This window comes from Poecilia reticulata, linkage group LG18, assembly GCF_000633615.1.
Source record: "Poecilia reticulata strain Guanapo linkage group LG18, Guppy_female_1.0+MT, whole genome shotgun sequence".
In the NCBI taxonomy this organism is placed as follows: Eukaryota; Metazoa; Chordata; class Actinopteri; order Cyprinodontiformes; family Poeciliidae; genus Poecilia; species Poecilia reticulata.
In genome coordinates this window covers 17,227,588-17,245,789 of record NC_024348.1, presented here as the reverse complement: position 1 = coordinate 17,245,789, position 18,202 = coordinate 17,227,588, and the positions used below count along the sequence as shown (strand labels likewise).

The window sequence follows — 18,202 nt, the reverse complement described above, 5'->3', positions numbered from 1 at the left end:
TCTTGTAGTTCCCCCCTTTGGAAGATGGGGGGCGTGAGAAGCTGCAGAAACAAGGTGGCGTATTAAAAAGTCAAGGTGGCGCAAAAACCCGAGAGAAAACAGGAAGTGCATATTACACATTCGTCTCGCCTTGGATTTTAACTTTAAGCGAAAGTTACTGCTACTGTGTAAATTAAAAGCGTTCCATGTTTACCACATGCGACAGATAAAACTGATTTTATTTTATTTTATTTTTTTTTACAGTTTTTAGACTGGCTGTTTAAACGAGTAGAATAATTCTTTAAAACGCTACAGATTTGGAAATATATCCTTGTCCCACATTGGGAAGTTCGTGTACAGGAGCGACAATCAACATGTTCACACAAAAGTATAAAAATCATGAAACGAAATTAGCATGGCGTACAGTAAAGACAGCACAAAATACTACAGTTAACAAAAACGGCATATTCCGATCCAAGGAATATGCAAGTGGGTGTTAAAGAACAACAAAAAATGCATTAAAAGACAAATTACAATATGTAAAACATAAAACTGCAGCGGAAATGTGTTCAGCACCTAGACAGCAATGAAATTATTCAGAATTGATCATTTAAATTTGGAGCAAAAGATGAGAAGCAGATAAGCAGAAGTCAAAACTCATCACAGGCGGCACGAGTCCTTCAGTTTCTTTTTTTAAAATTATTATTTAATCATTTCTTTCCTTGGTTGAAGTGGTTATGCAACAGCTAATATAAATGACCCTTTCAGGTTTCATCGTGACGAGCTTTTTCCTTTTACTAACAACCTAAACAGTCCCACAGCATGACAGGTGCACCACCTTTCTTGGCAGTTCAGTGTTGTAACGTTTCAAAGCCTCACTTATTTCTCCAGAAAATCCCAGTCTTAGTCTTTGTCTGACTATAAGACTTTTCTCTACAGGGAGTTACATTTTTGGAGCAGCGGTTTCTGTTCTTGGCCACCACGCTTGTTTCGCTCTGAACACTCGCCAGTGTTTCAGCAGCTTCCAGTGAATTGTGGGATTGAAACTTGGTGGTTAACTTGTTCCTGAAAACTGAAGCAAATTCCCTTTTTCCTCAGAGAAAAGGTTTGGCGTTCTTACAGTGCAGACCTTCCCAAAGTGGTCACGAATCTGAACCACGAGTCAAGATCTTGGCTCCAAAATACTTCTACGGCCGAGGTAAGCCTACAACTATACAGCTAGAATGTTGTCGTCTTATACAGAAGAACTTATAAATTACGCTTTATTTTAAGCGTATTATAAATGAAATTTCTAACTGGATTGTGAAATTTAATTATATCATGAATTACTAACACATTATATAATCCTAGGTAACTTATTCAATACTTAAAAAAATTTTTTTTTTATTCAAAGCAACACAACATTATTCATTGATTTGTTTAATTTCCCTTTGGGATCAATAAAATATTTATGAATAACTGAATTGAATTTGTAGGACTGTGCTACTTTTGGGCCTTGATACAACAAAAAGAACAAAAGCTAAAAATGAATAAAGTCTAAAAAAAAATTGCATAATAAACGTATAAAGAACGATTAGATCATTAACAATTATTTTTTTGATACCACATAATGAATTCAGATTTTAATTAATAATTGTGGACTTCAATTATGTGATCAATTATTGGCGTATTCGCATTATGCTAAACAATTAATTAAATGCATTTAAAATGTAAAGTGACTCAAAGATTATTATTTTTTATTGAATTTATTTATTGCGATGGATTTGCGACCTGTCCAGGGTGTACCCCGCTTCTAGCCAGTTGATCAAAAGGTATATATTTTTTAATTTAGTCATGTAGCATAAACTAATAAAGACTGTTTAAAATAAATTGTACACTATTTGTTTGGTTATTCAGAAGAATTCCCCCTCCCGATGAAAACGTTTGCATTTTATTTTGAAAAGAACTTCCGGAAGCACCCGGTCGTACGTACGCCGGCTTAGTAACAGTTTTGGCAAGTAGCCCGTGTCAGTTAAAGCGGGGACAGGCTGTGGCCGCTCCTCTTCGCTGGGCGGTTCCAGGCTGAAAGAGAGAGAGGGGCGTTTAGGAAGAAAGATCGCCTACAAAACTATCAGCGCAGCCACAAAACATGGCGCCTACCTCCGCCGACAACTTCAGATGAAAGTGTGAGAAGAAGTGGCCTGCAAACTTTGATAGGAGTACAAGAACCAGCAGCGGCTTCTCTCTGCGCACAAAGTCCTCGTCGAAACGGAATACATAAAGCGGTGAAACAGCAAGTTGCCTCCATGTCAACATAGTCTCCTGTTGCAGCGTAAACAGCTGGTGAGTTCTCACGTTTTACAATATGGCGCAACTATTGACTAAACGGGAGTAAATTGCAGGGATTATAAATGGTAACGGAAGTATTTTAAGGAGACTGTTGTTGCTTGTCGGTTGACTTCGGTTGTTGCGTCTCCACTTTTCACCGCGGAAAGAGAGACGGGCAGAGCCACGTATCTCCGCTCAGGAGGAAACTGGCTTTGTTTTGGCCGCGGCGGTGTGTGCTTCCTGCATCGGCGTTGACCTAGTTATGTGTTCGGATGCAACAGTTGGGAACCCAGGAGCCCTTCTTCCTCCTCCTCCTCCTCCTCGGGCCCTCCTTGACGCCTGATAATCTGCCTGTCTGAACCTCCGCAGGTGTCTGCTCTCAGGCGCGATCCCACTCTGAACTTCCTGCTTGAGTTTTAATACAACCTTGTGTAACTTATCATTAATGCCAGGGAGGTGTTGATGTTTAACTACGGTGGGAGCTGTGCACATGATGAGGAACTGTTAACTTCCTTTTGAAGTGAGCGACTAGCTTTAATCCAGGTAATCATCAGTCTTTATGCTGCTCTATCGGTCTCCGGGCTAAAAGTTATCTTGCCCGAATAGATGCTGACGCTGACCTATAAAAGCTTGAATTTATTGATGTTGTTTTTTTCTTAAACAGTTACTAAAATTATACCAATAAGGTCAACCCCGGTAATATTTGGATACATGGTTCTTAGTCTGTTGCAGAGAAGCACTTTTTGTTGCCATCAAGATGTGCTTGGCATAATTCTGACTCCATATTTTTCCACGGTGTCCTGGTCTCCCTGACTGACTTCCTAACTATATGCCCAGATCGATATTTAAAGAGGAGCAGCAAAAGCAAATGAGGTGTTACTACTACTGATGTCTCTACTGCTCGGATATTGAGCCAGTCATGAATCTGTCGCACAACAACCTGAGGCTTCCTCGGGTTTGCTGGAACACTGACTGCTACCTGAGCATCACCATCCGCGGCGATAACTTCGTAATGATGAGTTGCGACAATATTTTAATTTCCCTTTGGGATAAGTAAAGTATTTTTAAATGAATTTAAAACTCCACAGTTAATGATGCCCGTGCTGACAAGTCTGCGCTTCTGATATGCACTGATGATGCATATAGTTCATGTAATCATGCGAGTTTGGGAAGCTTTTGTTCTCAACTGTGACTGTGTGGGAGAATAATGAGGGCAAATGCTATTAAACCCAGAGCCAAGGTGCCTCGGCTCTTGAGTTTATGCCAGCCGGCATGAGTGGAAGCCCCAAGGGTAGATTCCTTCTTGATCCTCCTCATCGTAGCGTCGGTTATTTATGTGTGTGTGTGTGTGTGCCATTTCCTGGTGTATTGTGCAATAAGCATTCCTGGTTTTCTGAATGTGTCGTGCCTTGGCACCTGAGGTTGCTGCAGGAATGTTGCATCCTGACAGGATAATCGTGGAGTGTGAGAAACGCTGAACTCGGAGAGCAAATGCCACGTAGAAACACACACACACACACACACACACACACACACACACACACAGCAATAACTCCTCAGCCGACCTCGGCTCGGCTCGACGGGGGATGGAAAAGAGGAGTGGACGGACGTAGGGACGGTTGTTCTGCGTCGCTCTGCCACAGGCTGCAGGTGGAAAGTGGGTCATGGCTGCGCTGTGGCTTTGTGTACATTGAACTTGCACTTTGTCACCGTCGCCGCTTGTCCTAAGCCTCTGTCAGGTGACTAAGGAAATGAAGTGGGCTGGATAATGGAGCAGCGGGAACAAGAATAAGAAAAAGAAGAAGTAGTTTCCAAGGCAGAAGTCAAATATGGATCTGGATGAGTGAGGGCGTCGCCTCAGGTAGTTGTTGCGGAAGAATGAGATGCAAATTCTAATTTGAAGTGGTTGGTTTTGAATTTTGGCTCACATTTCAGTTGCTTTAGTCAGATCTCAATTATTATCCCTCAGATAGCATAAACCATCTACAGCAATTCTCGCATCCAACTGCAGATTCTTTTGGTATGGAAGTCTAAATGTACACCTATAAGTTTTAAAAAATGTCTATATTTTCCAAACCACTGAGATTAAGACCAAATTAGCTCCTACAGATTTAAAGGAGAAGAAGAGCTATGCTCAGAAAGAGACCACCGAATGGGGAGTTAAATGTTGCTTTTACTGCTCTGTGTGTTTTTTTCATTTTTTTTTTTTTTATCAAGAAAGCATGTGCTTGAACAGGGACTTTCAGACACTCACTGCAATAATGGTTTCATTATTACACTCACCTGCGCCTTAACTTCCTTGCAAAAAACCAACAAAAAAACAAAACCAAACTCCCGATTTGATTCAATGAATGATTCATTTCTCAAGAAATCGAATTCATCTCGATGCGTTTCACTGTTTCGAAATGTTAAGCACTTATTTCTCATTGTGGAAAGATGAGTTTAGCTCTTTTTCTTTCATTCAGCTGTTCAAAACCAAGTAGATTTAATATATAAAAAACATACAGCTTACGTCACGTTAACAAATATTCCAATTCATTACGCGTTCCATATTTTATTATGTTAAAACCACAAACTTCAGGGCAGGTTTTTTTGATTTTATTTGTTAAACAAACACAAAGTGGCACAGAATTGTTCAGTTCATAATTAAATGGTTTTTAGGGTGACTCAGTCAGTCTGGGTGAAGAATCTTCTAGCCTTTCCAGGTATCTTGAATTATATTACTTTATATATGAAGTATTCTCACAGCTTAATGGTTTTGCATGTAGGCCAGAAAGTTCAGTGTGGGTCTCGTCTGATCTTGTAGAAATCACCAACAGGTGTCTGCCTCTGTCTTCCACCTTCAGCCCTTGACGACAGTAGAATGTGGCCAGTTCAGTTTTTTTGGGATTGGAAACAAGAAGTATCTGACCACAGGAGCAGGTTTGTCTGATCCTGCAAATCCACGCTGACTCTAATCCGAAACTACAAGCTACAATTAAGAGTCAGGATGTTATTAACTAAGCATGGGAACCTGAAGCCGTATGTTATGGGTGTAAGCAAGAAATAAAGGTGATTCAGCACTGAAACCAGTTTGATGTGCAGCGTTGCCAAACACAGAGAACCTGACCATGTCCCATGCGGTCAGGTTCTCTGTCGTGATCAACACCAAATCGGTCGTTTTCTCTGAAACCAAACAATTCCTGACCTCCTGAATTTGCTTCAGACTTTGTAATATTTTGTCCTCTTTGATTTTGAAGCACAGTTCTAAGTGCCTTGTTAGTTGTTGGGTAATGAGTTGAGCTTTCAGTTTCTTCGGGGTTGAAGATGTTGGGTACTCATAGCAGCTTCAAGCCACATATTTAACTGATATTGCAGTGAGTTTGTTATATCTTGTTGCTGCTTTTATGCAAGTTTATCAGATGAGTTATTTCTTGGTGGTTGATTAGAAACGGTTTGTAATTATTGATGGCCTGACTTGAAAATGGGGACATCTGATATTTACTGATGTTATATGTATTTCCTTACCCTTTGGACACTGAGAAAAATAAAAAAAAAGCAACCACAGCATTGACATTGCTTCTCTGTTCCACTTGAACGCCCCACAGTCCTGAGCTGCATCGCTTTTTCAGTCACATGACCAGACAAATAACACATGACCAGCCCCTTTCCCCTTCCTGAAACGCATAAACACAAACAACAAGATGGAAACCATGCACTCCCCCCCCCAAAAAAAATTCCACTTTTTCCCTTTTTTTATTTTTCTGAATTGCACACTTTTTGTTCAAATCATTTTCTGTCAGTTCAAAAAGTTTGTAACTATGGAATGAATTAAACAATTGGACATATATACAATAGCCAAAGAAGTACAAATTTACTGTTACTCAAGTTTCACAAATATAGCAAAGTGCTGCGGTTTGGCAGAACGCTGAATTATTACAAGGCATTTAAAACTATTCAATCATCATATTTGCAAAACAATCATGTTTTTTTCACCTTTTAGGGAACATCTACCTTTAAAAATACTTTGGCGATTAACTCGACACCAAGTATGTGACTCAAAAAAAACCCACAGACAGAAAATCCTTGGTCAGGACTTTTTATTTCTCCCATCTGTAGTATCATCCACCTGCTCCCACAGACTTTCTCTCTTTATTTTTATTTTTTTCTGCGCTTCCTCAATAGAAATGAAAGTTTGCTTCGTCATGTGGCGCGAGAAAACCTTTGGCAACCTCTCGCCTCGCTTCTGTTGATTTATTGAAACGTTCAAGAGTTAGCAGGTGTCGCTAACCGCTGCAGCCGGCTTGTGTTTTCTCCAGGTTTCTGGGTATAACAAGTGTTTGTTGCATGTGGCCGATGCCGGTTTCGAAGCAGAAATGTTTACAGCAGTTTAATAGTAATAATTGTGGAACACTTTTGTCAAACGATTTTCAACTTCACTTCTTGTAGTCTGAAAACTCACTATTGTGTTTAGTGACAATTTTCACCTGTATCAGCTTCGGGTTGAGTTGTATGTCTCCCCTGATATTTGCTTCTATGATATACTCTAGTAATTCAGCACTTTGAAGAAAGATGAATTTGACAGTTCTTAAAATGGCTAATGTTCGATTATTGCTTTAAACGACAAATCTTTATATCTTTTTCCAGAAATATGAACAAACGTCTTGCTACTTTGTGCTTCTCGCATTCCCTACGTCAGTGAAGTACTGAGGTCTGCTGTTTGCAGCCCGTACAGATGAGCTGTTTGACTCGAGGATCCTTCAGGAGGTTTTATCATCTGATTCTGTTACCCTTAAATGATTAAACAGATTACAGATTTGATGCCACGGTGGAGGTTTTGAGTTCCTGCCGTGCCCGAAACGCTCCAGTGCATCCTAATACATATTAACTTGAGACAGACGGCGTCCAGCCAGAGATCGCCGAGGTGGATCTTGTGATCTAAAGAAGGAAAACAAGCTTTTAGCTAAGCGGTTTCCCTCCTCCCGCGGCCCTTGCAGCGTTGTTTCGCTTGTTTTCTGGCCGAGCTGGAAGAAGTGAAGTTGGCTTGTCGGGCTCTCCTGCTCGCAGTGGAAAGAATGCTCTCTGTCTGCTGTAGCTGCTCTGCTCGGCGCTGCAGCTCCTGGTGCATTGTTGCTCCACTTCAAAAGGTTATATTTACCAGCAAACTTCAGCCAGCGAGTTGGACCCGGCGCTGGCCTTGTGTAGTCATGTGCGGCCTACGTGGAGGCGTCGACTGTTGATGTAAATCATCAAATGCTTTAAGTGCGTCATTTTCTGCTTCAGAAACCACACCTACCCATGAAACGCGTGCCTCTGCAGTTTATGCATGCATCGACGATGATTGGCTTTTGAGAACCTGCACTTAGCTTTGGAGCTATTATTTAAAAAAAAAGAAAAAAAACTACAGTTGGACTAAAGTATGGACCAGAAAACTCGTGGCAGACGGGAGCAAAAAGTTCTGGCAAAGTTTCTTAAATGTTTGTCGTACCGCAGAAATGACACACTTTTTGCACGAACTTGTAAATGCTTAACATTTCTTTAAATTGCAATTATATTTGGGACGTGAAGAGAAGACAATACATGGTTTTCAAAAAGTGTGTCTTTACTATGATACCACTAAATAAAATCCAGCGCAATTGGAGTCAAAGTCGCTTGGTGATCTGCGTGAATCCAGCTGTTCGCTAAAGGTTTATTGGACATCAATGAACAAACGGCGTTGTGAAGACCAAGGAACGCAGCAGACAGGTCGGGGGTTATGGTGCAGAACCTGCAGCTTAAAACAATATCCAAGGCTGATGACGTCTTAATGGACACTGTTCAATCCATCATCTGAAATTAGAGCATCCAATAGGGGCCGCGCAACTCTGGAGGAGCTGCAGATCCTTCTAGGAGGATCTGATGCAGGGCATTAGTGACGCACAACTAATGGCCTCTATGGAAGAGTGGAAAGATTCAGATCAATGCTGAAATAAAACCAAAGTCAGTGACAAACCATGAAGACAACACGGCAAATGTGTGGCAGGCGGAAGGTTCTGTGGCCAGGCGAGACCACACTGCAACTTTTTTTTGGCACAATCCTAACATAAACACACGCACGCGCACACACACACACACACACACACAACACAGTGAAACATAGTGGGGAAGCTCTTCTTTAGCAGGGGTATAAAGACTTTTTTTGTAAGGCATTTCAATTCCTAACATGCATTTATCTATGTTTTAACACAGATATCTTGTTGACTACTTCTAGTCAAAAAAAAAAAAAAAAAAAAAAAAAATATATATATATATATATATATATATGTGTGGTTTAAAAAGCAGAGATAAAGACCTGCTGTGGACTACAAGTTTTCTGCTGTTTGCAGAATTTTTTTTCTCTCTCAGCTCTGCAGAATGTTGATGTTTTTAACTGATAATGTCTGCATATCACTCAACTTTATCCCGAGCCGTAAAGCAGACATACAGCAAACTCTTTTTTGTCTTAATGCTATCAGTTGTGCCTTAGTAACATGTTTAGTTATTAGTTTATTTCACCATGTGCCTGGTACATCTACAGCTTCTGGTTGTTGTTTTTTTCCACCCAGGTGGAGCTACGCTTTGTCTGTAGTATCTGGGTTTTGCCACCTTGGCAGCTTGCGCTGAGTCTGGCAACCACTGCTGACACCATATTGTGTTGACAGGTGGCAGGGAGCGCCACTTTGTTCTCCAGATCCTGTAAAGACCAAAGCTACTAAGTGCCACTTGAAGTGGACCGTGGGTTTACATACCATCTCATCCTGGGACCATTTTTTGGCTGCATATTTATGGATGGAGCAACCTGTCTGCAGCACAATTACAGCATCTGCTGTAAATTTCTTTTTACATTTTTTATTTTCTTATTCGCTGTTATCTTCAGCAGCTGCGTTAGGGAAAAGCTGTGATCAGATGTGCATGGCAGAGCTCGTGCAGAAATAACGTAAACAACGCAGCGTCATCCGTTGTCCGGCGTTTTGCACGCTCGCTTGTGCACAGAGGGAGCCTCTTTCACGCCTGGGGAACGAGCCTCCAGACTCTTTTGTGTGAAACGGATGAGATCATCCTGGGGCAGACCGTGAGGGGATGCAGCACGAGTTTACTCCAGATATATAAAAACAAACAATGACATAAAGTAAGATTTTTAAATGCAGTTTTTAATGTAAGGATGAGCCTAATTTTAAAGATGGCTCCCCGATTGTTTTTCCTACCCTGAGGGTTTGCAAGGTCATTTCTCTCTTTATCTTATCACCAATAGACAAATGAAACTGCGTTTCTTGAGAAGCAGAAAGACACTAGAATAGAAAACTGAGGAATTCAGCGGTGCAAAAGGCATAATTTTAACACTAGTTCAGATTCTCAGCAGTTTCAGAAAGTTTGCGGAGAAGGTCACCAAGGTCATTGAGTTTTGTGCCACTTCTTGTTTCAAACACACAATTTTTCTGTTTTTGTTTAAAATTTTTTTTTACATAGTTTAACAAAAATCTTATCCTTAATTCTTAAAAAAGAACCTTAGTCCAAATTAATTATATAAACATATGTTGCTGTAACCATGGATTCCTGTATCACAACTGTAAAGTTCAAGTTTATTTGGACAGCACAACAAGACAGTTCAAACTGGACAAACCAGTTTGTCCATTTTTTTTTTGTTTTTACAATGTATACTAGGGTATTTATTTTGCCAGTTACATATTTTTTAAGGATGGAAATGAATAATTTAAAACAAAAAGAAAGAATCTGGGTAGAAGTAGAAATTGAACGACGTTCTCCGCCACGTTCCTTCAGCAATTTCAAAACATCTTGGACAGACGGTTTGGTCACTCCTACGACTCCTACAACTGTACCAGTTCCTTATTTCTGTGCTGAAAAGCTGTTTATGCTGGAAGTCGTGATTCATTTTATGTTGGAGCCTCCCATTACAACCTCTCTGGTTTTATCTTAAGATACACAGATGAGCCTCCTCCAAATGGGGTTTTTGTTTTACTGAGCCAGCTGGAGTTTAAGGGCTTTTTCTTTTGAGGGTTTTTTCTGCCATTTGACTTTTCTACAAATTTGAATAATTAATTTTAAGACACATCTTGGACACATATTTGGATTATTTGTTCAGATATTTAGATGTCAACAAAGCAGTTAAATGTTGACTTCTTGATGGGGCTTTCAGGGTTTCCCACGGTGTATTATAAGCCTGGCGGGCCACCAGGCTTTACTGGTGCCACCACCAGACTTAGCATTGTTCATTTATTTTATTTTAGTTTTTTTTTTTTTTTGTCTTTTTTTTTAAGACTTCATAGGTGTTAATCTTCTAGTCTCCCAATAACGCATAACAGTCAAGTGATATTTTCAAATTTCCTCTTAACTTTAAACATTTAACTCAAGAACATGACGGCCGTCTGCCGTAGCGTCCCAGGCACCAGGGTTAGCAAGTTTTCTGGGGTTTTATAGCATCTCTTGGCTTCAGCTGATGGAGATGACGCCTGGCTCTTGCAAAGCAATAAAGAAAACTTGAATGATCTGGGAATAATTGCTTAAAATAATTTCTTAAAGAGAATAAACACTGCCTTTACAGTCTTTACAGCCTGTGTTTTCCGGTTCTATATTTGCAGCCTGACGACTGTAAAAACATCTCATGGAAATCCTTAGTGAGCTTTTGGATCCAAACTTTTGAAAACAGATTGCCTGGACAAGTACGATGTTTTCACATGAAACATTTGTCTGATTTCTGTAAATAAATATGCACGCATCCATTTTTGATTGCCAGTTTTCCATATAAATGGATATCAATAAAATGATCACCGTCTCAAAATGTCCTCGTAGAGAACCGCATAAATCAAGCTAAGAATTGTAGTACTGTGGCAATTAGCATTAGCAATTCATTTACTTCAATATCGAGGAAGATTTCCGGCGCGTGTCGACTTCAATGAAAGCTGCGTAGTGTGTTGGTTTGTCATCATGACCCTGCAACACTGAACGCAGCCCAGACAAAGCGGTGACACTCGATCATCAGGACTCAGCAGCTCCACAGGAACAGGTTTTCAGACGGCCAAGGAGGAGCACAACACCACCTTTCAGCCTTCAGAGGCAGCGGCTCAAGTTACAACACAGACATTTATATCCAGGAAATGTAACGTGCTAGCTTGACTCGGTTGTTTTACCCTTTGACCCAGTTTTGTTCGTTTTTTTTTTACTTGAAAGTGACTCCTTATGTTTGTGCTTACTTCTGTTTACAATCCCTTTTAAAGCTTTTAAGTCTCAATTCCCCTTCCCTTTCTGGGAACCACCGTGGGTTTTATTTGTTTCCTGCATATTAAAATGGATAGTTAAAGGAAGCCATGTCTACCACTTTATTTATTACACATCTAAAGCGGCAACCTATAAGTGTGTCTAAATGTCCTTGGAGTCTGAGAGCGGACTGCTCGGAACGTCAGCTACGCTCAGGGTAAACTTTTGAGATCGATTTCCTGAGGTAGGGTAACACTACTCTGCTCCGGGCCGAGCAGCCTGGCATTGTTGGAGGCCGGTTGCTATGGCAGCATCAGTGTTTATTTATCATGGACTACCTCAGAGAGAGAGAGAGAGATTTTATGGTTGTGGGGGGGTCTGGTTGAGACTTGAGGGGTTTTCGGTTGGGTGGACGGTGTGAAGTCCGTCAGGAGTCGGGTTCATTTCCGTAGCGGTGGTGGTAATTTGTGAAGTTTTGGAGAGAGACTTGCCACCAGAAAGTGGGTGGGTTTTATTCCATCTCCCATCATCTCATGTGAATGTGAGTGCTGCTGGGTGAATGTGGCTCTAGCATAAAAGCTCTCTGAGTGGTAATTAGGAAGCTCTGCATAAGGTCAGTCCATTTACGACTAAGAAATGCTGTTGCAGATCGAATCAAATGGCAAATAATGCATTCCTTTAGTACACCGTGTCTGAGATGTCCCTGCTGAGGATGACCACATCCTATTTTTTCATGACCAAATCTGCATTTTTTAGCAAAACCTGTACAAAAATTTGTTAGATGTGTGAAATGTCTAATTAATCGGAGTTTTTGCAGCTGCATAATCTTGTGCTGAAAGCATTGGAAAAACTCAATTTCCATTCTTCAGCTTATCTGAGGTCACTTCACGTGGGAGGGAACCTTAGACATTCCTCTTTCCACAGACATTGTCCAGCTCATTTCAGACTGGATATTTAGTCCTAAAATCCAACTTTTAATTTAAGTTAATCTGTTCAGCGGGAGGAAAAATGCATTTTAAAAAAAAATCATAATTCTGCTGAAAGATCCATTTATGACCTATATTTCTGCTGGAGGCCACCTGATGTTTTTTTGTCTTTATATCATTTTGGCATTTCAAGTAGTTTCTGATTCCTTGCCAGGTTCTCAAGATATTTGGAAAACAAACAGGCCCACAGCATCACAGACCCATCCTTTTTAACAGCCGGCATGAGGTTGTTCTCTACACTGACGCACCTACAGTTTGTTGTTAAAAAATTCAGTCTTATTCTATACTGTCTATTTATTTGTCTGTCAGGATTGTCTATCATTGTGGAGGGTGCTAAAATGAGGCAAAAACATCAGCTGTGTGTGTTATGAATAGTTTTGTTAATTGTTGGCATTTAATTACTTGTCTTTTATTAGCTTAATTGCACAAATAAATCAAGTGGATCTGGTTATATAATTAAAATCCTGCATAAGAGAGGTTTGTGCGGTTTGCTTAATGTCCTCTAGTTAACTATGTTCTGTTTTATTTGTTTTTTATTTGCTGGTTTTCAGACTTCAAGCTCTAACAGAATTGTTTGTTGTCCAGTAAAGTGTGTGCGTGTGTGTGCGTGTGTGTGTGTGTGTGTGTGTGTGTGTGTGTGTGTGTGTGTGTGTGTGTGTGTGTGTGTATACACGTGTGTTTTTTCTCTCCTGCTAACTGTACTTTGTTCCCCTGCTGTGATGCTTTGTGGTCAGCTGTGTTCAGGCTTTCAGAGAACTGGATGACTCAGTCCTGATGTTTTTTTTTTTTTTTCTTTTCATTTATACTAACATTACCGTTGCAGCGGAGGTGAAATGTCATTTATGTTGGTGCTCGAAATGAACAGATTGTCTCGTTCCTCTATTCCGTGTTGAATACATTTCCTACTTGACGTTAATTAAACACCATGTTAGTTATATTTTCCTTACCTTTGGTTAGTCATATAAAAAAAAACCTACACCTTGTTTCCTCAACAAAAGTGCTGTAAATATGTTGGTTGTGCATACTCCCAACAAGTCTTGCATTCATTTGGTGTAACATTATAATTATTAGAAGACTTAAAGCTCTTAAAAGATGCTGCTCTTTGTGCACAATGCCCGGCCATACAGCAGGGATGATGAAGCTCCCGATGTCAAGTAAAGCATTAACTGACGTTCACACCAGCATTCAGAAATGTCCTTTCATTTCTGAAATAAAACATCGGCCTTGGTCTGTTTCACACTCTGTGGTCCTTCAGTTGAAATATATTCTGCTCTGCAACACATTTCTTTGCATAGCTTGTCGTTGGGCTATGCAAAGATTATCAGCAGTAGTTAAGTAATTGTTGGTTATTATGCCTTGTTGCCACAGAGCGGTGCGGGATTGATTGATCAAAGAGATGTTAAACCCAAGCGCCTAACGTGGCGTCAGGCTACAGCGACGACAAAACTGAAGCACTGTGTTGTAGGCTGATGTTTTTTCTGTAGCCTGGTCAATGGACTGTGTTGTGTGGTGCCAGTAGCTCCACCCTAACCTGCACCTACTGTACTATTGTCCTACGGAGCCATGACTGAAGGGGGCAGAGGAATGGTGTGGTACGGGTTGGTTGTATGAGCCGCTTTTGCAATGGAAACAAGAAAAACTTCAACACCAAACAGTGGCGTTTTCAGTCTGACTTGTTATGGTACATTTGACCATTTTCTAAGAAAGATAACCCCTTTGAATTTCCGATTGGGGTGAGTTGAGCTGAAAATTGTTCCACTAATAATTTTATTTTTTGGTTAGAGGTTAAATCTGTAAACGGGAATGACTATTTGAAGCTTTGAAAAACCGTTTTCAGTGCCAGTCGTTCAGAATCGGATGGGAACATCAGAGTCAGCAGATCTTCATATCTGGACTGCAAGCAACAAATAACAGCCGTCTAGACTTAGCTGTCCATTCCTGTTTGACTGCATGACTTTTTTCATGCACCCACATACAAAAGAAGACCAGACACTCACTGCCTAAATCATCAGAAGTTCATTCATTATCCAGCTTTAGTCAAAGGATGTTAAACAGGATTGTTTTTTTTTTTCTTCAGAGAAAACAACGGGTCTAACAAGCAGCTTCCTTTTGAATAGGGGTTTGACCAGTGAGCCGTTACCATGGATATGATGCAGTAAATCTCTTCAGAGCAGCAAGTCTTTGCTCCGAAGCTACAGTTGTGCATCACACTCAAAAAGAAAGCCGGAGCCAGTCAGAATTAGTGGGAGGCATGTCGCTGAGAGGGTTCTTTATTGTGTCGTGGAAAAGAACATCTGGAGTCAATTAGAAGGAGAGGATGACAGGATGCCTGCTAAGCAATGGATTTCCATTCAACTTGATCAGATTTGTGTGGAAGGAATCTGGTGATCCATTGCACTTTCAGCGGTGCCATTTKSYTTTTTTTTTTTTTTTTTTTTWYTTTTTATGACACCGTTAGACGTCTATTGCGCTCTTAAGAGTTTCCTTGACTTGGAAAGAAACAGGTGCTTATTTCTGGCTAACGACTGTAATTGCTGGGAGGAAAGTGAAGCCAACTTCAATTTAATCCGTTTGAAGGGTACGTACGCGCGGGCGGCCAAGTCTAGATCGAAGGAAAAAAGCATAAATTTAAGTAATTGTACACACAGTTAGTAAAACTCAGCATCAGCCAGTGGAGCCTCCTCTGCATTCCCGTCTCCAGCTCAGAGACAACATTAGCAATTACTCATGACTTTTGTGTTGCTTATTTATTTATTTTTTCTTCAGCTTCGTCACCTTTCCAAATGTCACCGTTTTCTGATTGCGCATCCAGACGCCTGTGGTGTTGAGCTTGCAGTGGCCGTCCAAATGGCTTTCTATTTTTTGTCCCTCTGCCACAGCTGACTCACTGCTGGAAAAAATGAACTTCCTGTGGTGGTTCTGAAAGCTCTTTGAAAATGAAGTGCTGGCTTTTTGGTAGCCTTATTTCTGTAGAACCGTTTTGACTTTTTATTTTCTCTCGCCGGCTTTCGCTAGTTTCACCGGCTTCTCTATTGCTATTTAATGTACAGTTGTAATTTGTTTTTGTTTTTTTGTTGTTTTTTTTTAATCGGTGTGTTGTTTTTTCATAGGTCATCCTCTTTTAATCATGGTTTCAAAACGGTTTCGTTGCAAATGATCTAAAAACGGGGAGAGAGGCAGCTCTTGGAATTAAAGAAATTTACCTGATTAGTTTCTAACTTTTTGACACTCTCTTGGTTGTCATTGTCACTGCTGTTAATTTGGCAGTAAGCTTAACTGCTGCTATTTTTGTGACTTGAGGCCAAAGACTTTGGGCAAAAGTCATTATGGACGTTCAGGATACACTGAACTGTTATCAGGAATAAACTGCTATCAAAGTTTGGGCAGACGTCAGTATCTGACATTACTGTTGTTGACCAGCGTGTATTTGCATATTTACTTATTTCACACAGAGTATACATAAAATATTCAAAGAAAAATCCAGCTTTTGAAGCTAAAGTATAACCTAGCACGGCATTTATTGGCTGGCATTTGCAAAGCAGCCAATCCAATAGCGCCGTTTAGTTTTCTTATCTGATCACATTTGGATTCTTAGTGCAACGAGAAACAGCTTAATTGCCATTTTGTAGCACTGACTGATTTTATCAGGTTTAATTTGCACATTCATCTTCACTGACTCCTCCGTGCATAATGCATTAAGAGTGGGGAAATTCACATTTAGCGTGCAGAAATACACATTTATGCCTGTAATGAGTGTCATCAATATGAAGAATTACCAGTAACACTTACCAAAGGAGATGTAGAAGCTGATAGAAATTAGAAATAAGCTATAAATAAGTGGTCCGCAGTTTTAAATAAATGCAACGATTGGACGGGAAGTATTTAATTTTAATAAAGAGAAAATAAAAGCGGCTCTCTGTCAAAATGAACCACTACTTTATCATCTTTTTTGAAAATACAACTAATTTTATTGTTTTCATATCAACATAGACAAATCAAATTATACATGGATGTTAATATTAGCCTGTATTGTATGTCTAATTACTATAAATTTGGTAGCTGGTCTCCAGGCCATCAAACCTGTTTATCATCAGGTAATCAGTGGCATTGATTACCATCACCTGCTGCTTTTTCAGCTGAAGCCACAAATCTGTTCTTGGATTGAATGGTTTCCTTCAATACTAGACCTTGATGGGATTGGATTTAGTCGGTTTTCAATTTGGAATAACTCCTGGTGAATTTAACTCTGTTAAAACGCTACGTTGAGCTGTCCCGATCCCCACCTGTTAGGATGAATTAGTTCAAGCATGTTTGGTTGAAATGCTCCAAAATTGACTGGCGTCATGGTTTTCTCTTTCAACGCTGCGACCAGTATATATAGTTATAACTCGATGCCATCTCTGGATATTTATAAATGTCATATTTCTCTGTGTGCCATAGAAATATGTGCTCTCACATTTAAGTAACTGGTTGAAACGTGCTGCTTTTCAGGCGGAAATGGTATAACTGATCCGTGAGTCATGACTGCTGGGGAAGCTTCGTCTCATTGCTCATCGGTTTTAATTAAGAACGAGGAACTTCCTGTAGAAGTAGTTAAAATACTCGCTGCGATGGGCTTGAGGGATGTTGCAGTTTGAGAACAAGCATATTTTTTGCGGTTTCCAGTTGTTCCACCCACATTGAATAACGTATTTTAGCTGCTTTACGTCCTTTGATTTAAAGTCCAGGTGACGTTTCTTAGCATTCTTCCCAGTTTGATGACTCTTCCTTGACTCTCTGCTGACACCAGAGCTTTAACTCTCCTGGCGTTTGGAGCGGCTCTGTGATATACAGTGACAAGAGTGTTTGTGGAGATCCAGTCTCTTTGCCGCTGCTTTTGTTGTTCTGGTTTGTTTACTTTGTTGTAGTCCAAGAGTTTTAAAGGATCCTTTTATTGCCTCAGCCACAATATTTATCCTTGTGTGTTTGCGTCTGTCTGAGGTTCGAGAACGTTGCTTTTTAAGTTTCAAATGTTTTAGGTGTAGTTGTTTATGGAGATGAATGGACTGCAGCGTGATACGCACGCGGCTTTACCCAGATTAGGATGTAAAATACACATTCAGATATTTCCTGAGATTGTGGCAGAGGAGGTTTCATCTCATTAGAAGGGCAAAAACACTGCTGCGTTAATCCCCCCCCCTCCACCCAGTTAATTTTCCGATTCTCAATCCTCAGGTACGCCCAGCCATGATCGAGGACAAGGGTCACCGTGTGACCGACTACTTTGTGGTGGCGGGCCTGACCGACAAGTCCACGCCCCTGGAGCAGGACCTGTCGGAAACCAAGTCCGGCGGGCCGAAGGCGCCCATCACCGACCTGGCTGTCATCAACAGGTCCGCCGGTGAAACCGTCCCGGAGGGCTTCACCTGCATCGAGAACACCTACAGCGGCCAGCCGGCCAACCTCAACCATGGCAGCCTCAAGAGTCCAGAGCTCTTCCTGTGCTACAAAAGGGCCCGGGAGAAACCGCCGCTCATTGACATAGGGTGAGTCAGAAATGTGTTGGAAGCTCCTAGAAAGTTCATATATGTGCAGTGTCAATCATAAGAAATTCATACCTCGCTAACTTTTAAATTTTTTTCACATTCTCATGTTACAACCACAAATTTCAATTTAGTTTATTGAGATTTGACTCTTTGTTCCTGCAAAGGAAACGTAGCATGGAGAAAAATCACTGGGAT

General features: G+C 40.6%; 1 protein-coding gene and 1 long non-coding RNA gene across 3 annotated transcripts in view; one reads left to right on the top strand and one right to left on the bottom strand.

Annotated features, from left to right (window-relative positions):
• Positions 1–1,893: 1,893 nt before the first annotated feature.
• LOC103480712 (uncharacterized) lies at positions 1,894–2,209 on the bottom strand. Its single transcript, XR_536149.1, has 2 exons — positions 2,119–2,209; positions 1,894–2,040 (listed from the first exon to the last, which is right to left on the bottom strand). It is a non-coding gene; the product is annotated as an uncharacterized LOC103480712 (long non-coding RNA).
• Positions 2,029–18,202, top strand: part of dennd4c (DENN/MADD domain containing 4C) — a 39,020-nt gene continuing 22,846 nt past the window's right edge. The window contains exons 1-2 of one of the 2 annotated variants that reach the window (XM_008435868.2): positions 2,029–2,301; positions 17,697–18,007. In XM_008435868.2, the coding sequence (XP_008434090.1) occupies positions 17,709–18,007 (299 nt within the window). In that variant the 5' untranslated portion in view covers positions 2,029–2,301; positions 17,697–17,708. Of the gene's footprint in view, positions 2,302–2,808; positions 2,830–17,696; positions 18,008–18,202 lie in introns of those variants that run through there. The other variant, XM_017310555.1, reaches the window with a different exon arrangement.